Source organism: Maniola jurtina, chromosome 19 (assembly GCF_905333055.1).
Source record: "Maniola jurtina chromosome 19, ilManJurt1.1, whole genome shotgun sequence".
Classification (NCBI taxonomy): domain Eukaryota; kingdom Metazoa; phylum Arthropoda; class Insecta; order Lepidoptera; family Nymphalidae; genus Maniola; species Maniola jurtina.
This window is the reverse complement of record NC_060047.1, coordinates 8,147,795-8,159,581: the sequence shown is the minus strand read 5'-3', so window position 1 is coordinate 8,159,581 and position 11,787 is coordinate 8,147,795. Positions and strand designations below refer to the sequence as shown.

The following is an 11,787-nucleotide window of genomic DNA, read 5'->3' as shown; positions in this document are numbered from 1 at the left end:
GTACCCTACAATTTCAAAATGAATCTTTAAACATTTTATATTAGACTTACTATGGAATATTTAAAGACTCATTAGGTGGTTTTTAATTTTCTTTTTAAATAACGAAGCGGAGTGTTGAAAAATATCTAGGTTAGCTTTTCTGAACACATTATTATAAGATATCACAATTCTATTAAGAGGAGCAGCACTACCAAGGTTACTTTTACATATTCTGGCCCTAAATGTTTGTTTGCTCTTTATAAGCGATCTTGCGTTTTGCTTTGGTATTGACAGTTGTATTCTATTTAATAAATTTGGACAATCAATATCCCCATTTATAATCTTGTGTAAAAAACAAAGATCCATCATTTCTCTGCGATTGGATAGTGAAAGGGTTTTATAACGTTTTAAAAGATCATTATAATTATAAATTTCCTTCAAAATATTTTCTTTGTAGGCTACGTGCCGTAAAAATTTCTTTTGCACCCTCTCTATCTTACCCTTATGCACTTGGTAGTACGGATTCCAAGCCACAGAGCAATACTCGAGTCTACTTCGGATCAATGAGTTAAAAAGCGTTAGTTTCGTTGATGACTTTTTAAATTCTTTGGTATTTCGAATAATAAAACCTAATAATTTAAGTGCCTTTGTAATAACGTAATCCGTATGTGGTATAAAGCTGAGTTTATGATCGATTATGATCCCAAGGTCACTTATTTGTTTAACGTTTTCTAAAATGTTGCCATCAATGCTGTAATCAAAGTTAATATTGTTTACTTTCCTGCTAAATGTTATACTATAACATTTTAAGCAATTTAATTTTAAATTATTATTATTACACCACACTGAAAGTCTATTTATATCCTGTTGCATGTTTATGGCATCACTAACATTATTAATTGTGTTATACAATTTGAGGTCGTCTGCATAAAGATGGAATTGACAGTACAAAAAGCATTCGGCAATGTCATTAATGAAAATACCAAATAGCGTAGGGCCAAGAATGGATCCCTGTGGTACTCCTGAAGTTGCAACGAAGGAATTGGATTGATACCCTCCGATGACCACATTCATGTTGCGGTTTTTTAAATATGACTCTAACCAATTAAGAAGATTTCCACAAATACCGTATTTTGCAAGCTTTGCCAACAGGATATTGTGATCGACTACATCAAATGCTTTGGCTAAATCAGTATAAACACAATCTATTTGTTTAGATTGGTCGAGGGCTTTTGATAAGTCATCAACGAAAAGTGCTAAATTAGACGTAGTTGATCTTTTCTTAATGAACCCATGTTGGTTCTCTATTATTGTTGATTTCATATACCACGTTAATACTGGACAGATTAATGATTCAAACACTTTTGAAAACACCGATAAAATACATATAGGTCTATATTTAGTTATGTCCTTTCTGTCCCCGCTTTTGAAAACCGGGACCACCCTAGCCTTTTTCCACATCCTTGGAAATTCACCTTGAGATAGTGATCTGTTATATATCAGTAATAGAGGCCTTGCTAATAATGCAGCGCAGTTTTTAATGAAAACAGACGGAATATCATCCGGGCCTGGGCCTTTATTCACGTCAAGGCATTTTAATTGCTTTAGTACCTCTTTCTCAGTTAACATTATATTACTTAATTGTGAGTTGTTTTGCGTATTGTTACATATTGTATATTGTAATGTTTTAGGTTGTTGATATATTTTTGAAAAGTGAATCGAGAACTGGTTACAAATATCAGAGCCATCGGTGAATGAATGACCATTAAATGTCATTAAGCTAGGGTAATCGCATTTGTTGCTACGCATTTTTTTTAAATGTGAGTAGAAAAATTTTGGATTTATTCTTATATTGTACTCTACTCTTTCTAAATATCTTTTATAGTCCATGTTTATAATAATTTCGCATCTATCTCTTAGTAATTTAAATTCTATTTCATCTAGTGGATTATGATATTTTTTGTACATTACTCTATATTTATTTTTTTCTGCTAATCTTTTGATCAGATTTTTTGAATACCAGATAGGATAACGAGCATTAGCTTGAACTCTTTTCTTTGGAATACATTTTTCAATTATTTTACGTAATTCAGTGTAAAATATTTCTGTCATTTCATTTACATTGTGACAACTATTAAACATCGTCTCCCAGTTTATTTTTGCAAGAGTATTATTAACTAATTCATAATCAGTATTTAAAAAGTCGTATTTAAATACTGAATTAGGCGTTAGTAAATGTTCTTTAGAAGCTATTTCAAAATTTATCTCTAGTGGTGGATGATGTTTGTCAATAGGACAAGCAGAAAAGTCACTGCCATTAATTGTTATGTTGTTAGAGGTACTTAAAACTAAATCCAAAATTTTACCATAAGCATTACTGATACCGTTATACTGAGATAAGCTAGTCAATGCCATAAAATCATTAATAAGAGTTATTGCCGGACCATTATTGCCTGGAATCATGTTGTTTTTAAGACTATTGTTTTCGTAAACCCATTTTATTGATGGTATGTTAAAGTCTCCGATTACCATAGTTGGCATTTGTTTGTTAATTATTATCCGTTCAACATTCTGAGTAAAACCCTGAAGAGTTTCATACTTTAATGGTGAAGGGATATATACTGCACATATGGAAATAGTGTTTGAGTTTACTACTACGTTAACCCAGAGATCCTCGTATTTTGTTTCCCATGCATTAATTCTGTAGCATTTAAATTTTTTCGATACCGCAATTAAAACCCCTCCACCATCCAATTTACTCGTATCACAAGTCTCGCGATCACGACGAAACACGTTATACCTATCATCAATGAACTCATTATTAAATATTCCACTGTTAAGCCAAGTTTCAGTAAATATCAAAATATCAAAGTCTGAATTAAGAATTGCGAGATATATATCATTTGTCTTTGTTCGTACTCCTCTTACATTTTGATAAAAAAGTTTTAAATTTTTTACCATTAAATGAAAGTTACCACTGTTAATTAAAGATAGATACAAAAATATAATACAACAATCTAGGAAACAAAAATAGATATAAGAAAATACTTCAGGCCAATGTTTCCAGGAATTCTTTAGATTTCACCAATAGTATGTCACTAGATATGGTTTTCCGTAAGAAAATATTATTACCGTTACGCGACCAAACAAAACGGTATTGTTTATTCTTTGCAAAAGAACGCGCTGCGGCGTAGATGTCTTTCGATGTCGAAGACAAGTGCTCTGAAATATACACCGGTTTTTTTTCTCCAGAAATTCCAAGATGTGTTGTGTTCAACTTGTCGTCTTTATTCGCTTTATTAAAATTGATTACGCCAGCTAAAAACTTATCTCGAAGCAGAGAGGAGCTGAACTTGACGATTACAGATCTAGGCCTGGGCGATTCCTTGTTAAGTTTAGCGACACGGGTGCATTTAATTAGACTCCCTTCAGCGATAGGAATGTTTACTACTCTTCCTATTTGTTCTACCGTCTTGACTAAGTTTTCGCCTCTAAACTCCGGAACGCAATGTAACTCAATATTGCTGGCTCTTGCCTCCTTGTCGAGTATATTGATCGTATTTGTGTGACTGTTTATAATTTCTCTGGGATCACTATTGCTCTTCTTCAAAATTATAATCTCCTTTTTAGCGTCCTCCAACTCTTGCTTAGCCGTATCAAATAGACTTGACAAATAGTCGAGAGAAGACTTGATGGTTTGAAGCCCGCTTAATTCCTCGCGGATTTTTCTTAACTCCACACTTACAGTTTGAGAGATGACTTCCTTCAGTTCTTTCCTTATATCCGATAACCAGTCGTTAGAATCGGTAGTGTTTTCATTTAGGTTACTTTCAAGCGAAATCGACGGTAAACTACTTTGACAGTGCGGGCAAATCCACTGGCCACGGGCCACAGGCGACTTATTTCCAGATGGTACAATGCACTCAAAGTGGTATAGTAATTGACATTTAATGCATTTTATTCTCTTTTGGGTAACTTGTACGCTAATTTTGCAAATTTTACATTCGTTCGTCATTTTAAGAAGTTACTTAATATTTTTGTTAATGAAATACCGCGATAATATTCCTTATGTATAGTATGAATAGGAATCATTGACCGCTATGACACATAAAAACATTCAATGTATGAGGGTAACGCCGGCTCGTCACTTGCAACTTGAGTATTTTTGAAGAAATTTTAACACTTTTACGGCTAATAATCCCCAGAATTTTATCGTCAATTTCTTGATTTGTTTATATATAACACTGATATTACTTTTTATTATAATTATATGTACTTTTAACTACTAAAACACAATTTTTAACACGGAGTAAACAAAGAACGTCTAGTTAGGTGTACTTAAACTGAAAAAATTCGTTTAGGTACCAAGTCCTAGTGTAACTTTTCAAGTAAGGCCGCGATTACACCTTAAGTTTTACTCACTTCAGTACGAGTAGCATACGTGATTAACGTACGATAAATTTACTAATATAAACACTCTTATAAGTACATTTATATGAGTAAATTTGTTGTAAATGAATAACGCAAGTTTGGTCAAGGTGTAATCGCGGCCTTAGGATATTTCCGCACAGTTGTGGTGGTTCTCATTTAATGTGGACAAGAAAGGGGTAAAAAAACTTTCCGTCCATACCTACTAAATTACATTTACGCGCAGCTTCCGTTGATTTGAAATTGTTACACTAGGACCTCAGTGCACTCAGTTTAAGATTTTACTTCTTACCAAAACGTTGATAGTATTTGAGAGTCGAAACACTTTAGCGTTAAAGTAAAACGACCCTTATCTGCCTTTTTTTAAAGCTAAGTTTGTACATATATTTACAGTTTTTAAATTAAAATCAATGGTACTGAATTTTTAACTTTAAACTAATGACCATTAGGTCCATTTTACTATGAAGTTATTTTGTTTCGACTCTCGAATACTATCAAAATTGGTGAGAAGTACAAGCTCGTACTGAGGATACTGTTGCTGATACCTGGATGAGGAATTATTATCATTGAAATAAAAAGCAATAGGTATAGTAGTAATTGTTTATTTGTCGCCGGTGACGTACATGTGCACGGGCTTGTCGGCGGCGCCGAGCGCGGCGGCGCGCGCGGCGCCCAGCAGCGCGGCCACGCGCGCCACGTCGTACTTGCAGTGCAGCACCGTCACCGACATGTTGCAGTCGCTGCCCCCATACTTGTTCTGGTTACTTTCCTGTTCAAAAAGTATAGGGTACAGTGAAACTGGGTAACTTTAGACCCAGAACAGATGCCGCAATGCAACTTCAAAGAAACACGTTTCAGAAACTAGTTGACAACTCGTTTGAAACCGTGACCCACACACGGCACAATCATCTATATCTATACTAATAAATAAAATTGAAGTGTCTATCTGTTTGAACGGGCTAATCTTAGAAATAGCTGAACCTATTTTGACGGGACTTTCACAGACAAGTAGAGGATTAACCAAGGAGTAACCAACTTTTTTAACCGACTTTAAAAATGGAGGAGTTGTGTTTTTCTACCTATTGTACACTGATATCTCCGAGATTTCTGAACCGATTTGCGTATTTTTTTTTTAATCGATAGAGAAGATTGGAATCCAATGGAGGCTGCACGGGATCTGACCGCGATTGTTATTCATTCATTTTGCAAAAGCGCACAAAATTTGATGAGGCTAGTTTCACGTATTACCGCAAGACGTTTTCAATGTTAACTAATCAGTGATGTGATGATTGGGACCTCGTGCGAGTTAAAGACGGACAGCGCTATCTATGACGTGATTTAGTAAACATATTATTTGTTCCTAACATTTTCATATTTTTGCACATGCTACCTGCCAAATTTCATGATTGTAGGCCAATGGGAAGTACCTGCCCTTTAAGTTTTGATTCCCTTGTCTTGACCGATAGACAAAGCAGTGATTCTATGAGGGTTCCTTTTTTCCTTTTGAGGAATACAAGCCTAAAAATGAATTCAAACTAGAAACTTGGCAACTATGGGCCCTTCCATAATTTGGGGGTACTACGTCACCTCGAAATAAACCTAGGCATAGTTTAAATAGCATACCTGCATAAGGTTACACATTTCAGAGTAGAAATGTGGGTAGGTTGGCGGCTGGTAGAATATAATATGCCTGATGCCTTTAATACGGAACCTCCGAAAGAAATGCACTCTCTCCGAGTATAGCAGAAAGTGTGCTTCGGTGTGGAAGAACATGTCTCGTGCTCGAGCTATTTTTGCATCCTGGGAACCAAAAATAATGTATTGAAGTAAACATTTCTTTAGGTACGTTGAGCGATTTTGGGATAGGTACAAACTTCAAGGACGGTTCATCGACATGCTACTTAGTGGCAATAGTGCTCGGAGTGCCGATAGATGCCGGTAGATTAAGAATGGCAAAGAACAAAAAAAAGATACGATTAATTTGAAAACCCAAAAGAAACAAAAAAACCCACAAAAACATATCTGTCGCGGTCGGCAACCCACACTGACTAAAATTTTTTTTAATTAGTTTGTTTAATGTTTTGCTGACCGATTTTCGGCGCCGGCACCCAATCTTTCACTCTCCATTTTTGGCATGGATACATTTAAAGGCCTGGAGAGTGACATGGGCTACTTTTTACTCTGGAAAAACAAAGAGTTGCAACGGGATTTTTAAATAATCCACGCAGGGGAAGCCGCGTGCATCATCTTGTAATGGACCCATGTATAATGTATCCATTCCTGGCACAAGCTTTATGCTTTATTGGAGGGGAAAGAGGAGTATTAGTCATGATTAGCATGGCTAATATTCTTTAAAAAGAAAGAAAGAAGTAAAAATGGATGGGTGGTTTACCTTCGAGTATTCACATATCTGGACGAAGCCGATGTCTTCTTTCTTAAAGTAGTTCCTTAAGCGTACGAAGTCGAAGTAGCTCGGCACATACACGAGCGTGTGGGCCATGAGTGCGTCGCGCTGGCGCGGCAGGATCTCTTTCACGAAGTACTCGAAACGCGCGTCCACTGCCGCCAGCGGACTTGCCGCGTTGAACCTGAATTTTACATCATCATCATCATGATCAACTCATTACCGATTTACCACTGAGCCGGGTCTCCTCTCAGAAGAGTTTGGCTATAATCCACAGAGATACAGTACCTACTACCACTCTTATAAGTTACGCCATGTATATGCCGAAATCTTATGTGTGAATGGCGCGAAAATATTTCATCCAATCATAGCGCACGTCCGTCTGCTATTGGTTATTGGCTGCGCGCGAATATTTTGTATTGCTAAGGTTCGCTAGCGGTTTTTACATGAAATCTTAAATTACGTAAAGTTTACATACTTAAATTATATATGTAAATTACACCAATGCCTGTAAAATTATTTGAAGGCAAACACTACATGCACATAAATTTCATGAACGAGATAGCACGAGTCTCTGTTGTTCTTGTGTTTAAAATCTTAATATTAAGCAATAAGGTTTTCACGGGTGTATATTCGGTTTTAGTCGGCGTAAGGTTGCGCTTTTCTGCGCAAACCAACTTTGCCGATGTGGCTTTTAAAAGCGGTAGTAAATACTGTAGCATACTATACTGTGGTTGAGATGTCCGCCTTCTATTCAGAAGGTTGGGGGTTCGATCCCGGGCACGCACTTTTGTTCGTTTTCAGCAATTAAATATTAGATAGATAGATTAATAAATCCACAAAACGACTACTAAAATACCTATATTGTTTATTGGTACCAATAACACGAGTTATTGTTACCAATAGTTTCCAGCAGTAAGTATTACTTACCCAGTAAGTCAATGAATAAAATATGTCACAAAGGTGCACTCTACAAAGCTAAAGTTGGCGATTATCTCTTTCTAAAGCTTTATGTGTAATATTAACAGCTGGATACTGTAGATCTTATAGTGATAGAGCCAAACTGACCTGTGAAACAGCTGTGGCACTTGAACTAGAACCTGCTGAATGCTGCCTGTTTCAGGCGGATTTGCGACAAGCACCTTGCCAGCATAGTTTGCACACTTCCTGTTCAATACAGACTTGATCTCTGGCAGCGACACGGAAGAAAACACCATGGTTTGCCTGTAAAACAATACCTATGTACAAACTAGTTCATGTCTTCTTGGATTTGAGTTTTAAAAATTTTGTATGAAATCTTTGATTTTCTCACATTAAAAAAACCGGCCAAGTGGAGTCAAACTCGCGCACCGAGGGTTCCGTACTCGGGGTATTTTTTCTGACATTTTGCACAATAAATCAAAAACTATTATGCCTAAAAATAAATAAAATTCGGTTTTAAAATGTACAAATAAAGCCCTTTTATATGATCCCTCACTTGGCATACTTATCTTACTTTGAAAATTAAAACACATTTTTTTTTTTTTAATGATATAACCACAAATTCACGGTTTTCGGATTTATTCCTTTACTTGTGCTATAAGACCTACTTACCTACTTTTTCTTGACAGACACGACGGACAGAGAGACAGACAACAAAGTGATCCTATAAGGGTTCCGTTTTTCCTTTTGAGGTACAGAACCCTAAAAAAGCTTTGTCTTTGAAAAGTTTTTAACATTAAACTTATTACGATAATAATTGAGTCATATTATGATGCTGCATGGGTCCAAATCTTTAATCCAATCGAAAATCAAAGCCAATACTTCAGCGTGATATCAATTGATTTCATACCAGTTTACTTACCTATAGTACTTTGCCCATCCGTTCACAGCCCAGGATCGGACTCTAGAGAAGTCAGTGCCGTGCGTCTTTTTGGGTTGCAAGTGAAAGTGGTCCAGGACGTGCAGCAAATGGTCCCAGTTCTGCATGAGGAACACGTCTGCCTGGTCCAGTACCAGCAGCTCTATAGACGCCAAGAAGTCGTAGTCGCGGTCTTCTTCGCCCTCCGCGCCCACTATCATGCGCAGGCCGAGGGGCGACGCTATGAGGATGTCTGATGAGTAGAAGTCAGTGTACAGCTGTGAAATATGTATATGTATTACTACATGAAGCCCGCGGCTTTGTCTGTGGATTTAGGTTACAAAAACTCCCGTAGGGACTCTTTGATGTTTCAGGTTACAAAGTTATCTCCTGGTAGCAAGTAGTTGATGCCCACAACTTCGTCTTAGGTTTGAAAATCCAGTAGGAACCCTGATTTTCCAGGTTAAAAAGTAGCCTACAATCATTGAAGATGTAGCAAATAAAAAGTGAATAAAGATTTTTATAGGCTGGACTCTAAAATCTTTATTCACCTAGCATTTGTTTGTTTTACTTTTTGCAATTTAGATCTCAACAAAATTTCATTTGAAGAGAAAATATTTCTGCTTCTTCTGCTTACCTTCAATGTTTTCTTTGTCAATGTCATGCCCAGCCTAAAAGTGTCATCTGTGTTACCGCTGAACAATAGCTCATAATCTTCTGGCTTGGGATTCTTACTGGGCAGTATCAACTCCCCCCCGGTGAAGTCTTCCTCAAACCTATTTTTATTCACAACTTGGCCTGCTTCTTTGGGTACCACTATATCAATTAATGTCTTCACTACTCTATATGCTGCATCTTTGAAAGGGACCATGATCAATACCTGGAATTCATTTATAATAAGGTAAGAGGCACCTCTAACTTTCAGGAGCTATGTGCATTTTAAGTAATTGAATATCACTTGCTTTAACACTGAAGGAAAACATTTAAAGTCAAAGTCATGTATTCAAATTGGGTATAACCCAGGTTAGAAGGAAACCTGCATGAAGCCTGCCAATAGACGCTTGGTCAATATGGTCAACTATTGCCTAAACCATTCTTATACTGAGAAGAGGAGAACTGCGCTCAATAGTGGGATCATGATTTGAAAAATTATAATAACTTTACCTTTGGTCTTACTAAGCCCTGATCCTGATAGTCTTCTGATAAATCAGATTTTTTAGCTATTTTTGCATTGTGATGCAATATTTTTGTTCTAGTCTTAATCATGTGATTTACAATATGAAGACAATATGTGAAGCGGATTTCATCTGCATTGCTAAATGTTCTCTCAGGATAGTAGAGGTCCTGGTAATTATTCATAATCGTAAATAGTTCCTTTTGTAGTGGAGTAAATATGTCAGTAAGTTCCAAATCTCTTTTAATCAAATTATTTTTATTTGCAGAAACAATGTTTCCACATATTTGTGATTTAAGATGCAGTTGTTTAAAGTCAATGTTGTTTATTATATGTGGCACTGTAGCTGTAGATGCATACACTTTTTCTTCTATTAAAGAAAATTTCGGCTTTGTTATCTTAGACAAAGTTCGAAGTGGTTGTGGTATGCTTAAAACTAAATTTCCAAGTACTGGCCATGTTTTACTAATTTCTTTCACTGTTGGAGGCATATTTGACAGGGAAACAATTAATTCATCTGGTAAATCATACTGAAGGTGTTTTGTAAAGGGATCATTTGATGAGTCAACTTCATTTTCTATTTCAGGTCCTTCTATCTAAAACATAAAATACATCAATATACACAATTATTAACATAATTACTTTGGAAAAGACTTTTGATTTGAATTCATTTAAATTTTGAGCTCACAAAACCTAGCAGAAACAATTACTAAATAAATAGATAAATCTTTATTAACTTAACAAAATATAGTGTTTAAAAACTTTGTGAGGCCCATCCTCCTGATGAAGTGAAAAACAAAAAAAAAATAAGTAAAATTTTATCTCTACTTGTATATAATTATTTTATAACAAGCTGATGCTGACTTTTTCCACAGGGATTTTTGTTTTTAAAAATCATGTGGGAACTCTTCAATTTTCCAGGACAAAAAGTACCATGTCACTCTCCGGGTCTTTAACTATACCCATCAAAAATCACAATGACCCATTGCTCTTTCGCGATGTGAGTGAAGGACAAACAAACACATTTTCGCCTTTATAATATTAGTATGATAATAATTATCGGCACAGTTGCAGCTTGTATTTTGTTGTGTGTCAAATATTAATTGCGCCTAGCAATTTTAATGTGACCACAGTAATTAACTTACATCTTGTTCATCAAAACTTTCTTCTTCGTCTAGACTGTGATCATTATTCTCATTTGGCTCCATGTTCACACTTTCTACGGTTCCATTTACATCACAATCATCAGGTTCCTCATCAGATATCTCTCCATCACTTTCAGCAATCATGTTAGTGTTGTCATCACGTTTGAAGCAGGAAACTAGCTGTCCGTAGGAGTCCTCATCTGCTTCGTCTTCACTTTCAGAACAAGCAGGCTGCTGTTTTTGGAACCTTTGTTCCATCTGCTTCTTTTTAATGAATTCCTCTTCAACTTTTTGTTTATCTTTGTATCTATTAAACATAGCTTTCTTATTCTTAACTTCATGTTCCTTGTTTATAAATTTATTTTTCTTACGAACTCCTGCTTTGAACGAGCCTTTTCTTTTCTTATTGAAAAACTTTTTGCCTTTTCCCATTTTACGTATCAAAAATGCTGCATATTTTAGGTATTTAATATAATATCATATAAATATCCAAAGACATAGATTTACAATTTATATCGCTGTAAATATCTAATTCAGATTTCAGACCACCAGACCACGATTTATTTTGAATTTGCAAAGCACATTGTTTTTCTCATTCTCATTTTGTGATTTTCTTAGAATCTTGACGTAAGTCGTCATCTTGACACCTGTCACATTGACACTTTTTTTTCTCTCTCATCTGGCTTTACAAAAATAGAAACGTTTTTCCCCCGAAGGGTAAAAAACGTATATTTAGGTTTCAGCCGAAAGGCTTGACCCACTTGAGATAACCCTTTAGAACATCAGCGCCATCTAGTAGTTCGTAACGACACAACCC

General features: G+C 35.8%; 2 protein-coding genes across 2 annotated transcripts; both read right to left on the bottom strand.

Moving 5' to 3' along the window:
- Window positions 1-3,028: 3,028 nt before the first annotated feature.
- On the bottom strand, window positions 3,029-3,994 carry LOC123875307. Its single transcript, XM_045921057.1, has one exon. It carries the CDS (start codon window positions 3,992-3,994, stop codon window positions 3,029-3,031), a length of 966 nt encoding a protein of 321 aa, XP_045777013.1.
- A 1,003-nt stretch (window positions 3,995-4,997) lies between these two features.
- Window positions 4,998-11,600, bottom strand: LOC123874837 (U3 small nucleolar RNA-associated protein 25 homolog). The gene is made up of 8 exons (XM_045920358.1): window positions 10,971-11,600; window positions 9,816-10,421; window positions 9,289-9,531; window positions 8,655-8,929; window positions 7,880-8,035; window positions 6,800-6,995; window positions 6,031-6,207; window positions 4,998-5,176 (listed from the first exon to the last, which is right to left on the bottom strand). The coding sequence occupies exons 1-8, from the start codon at window positions 11,400-11,402 to the stop codon at window positions 5,009-5,011; spliced, it is 2,253 nt and encodes a 750-aa protein (XP_045776314.1). The 5' UTR covers window positions 11,403-11,600; the 3' UTR covers window positions 4,998-5,008.
- Window positions 11,601-11,787: the final 187 nt, after the last annotated feature.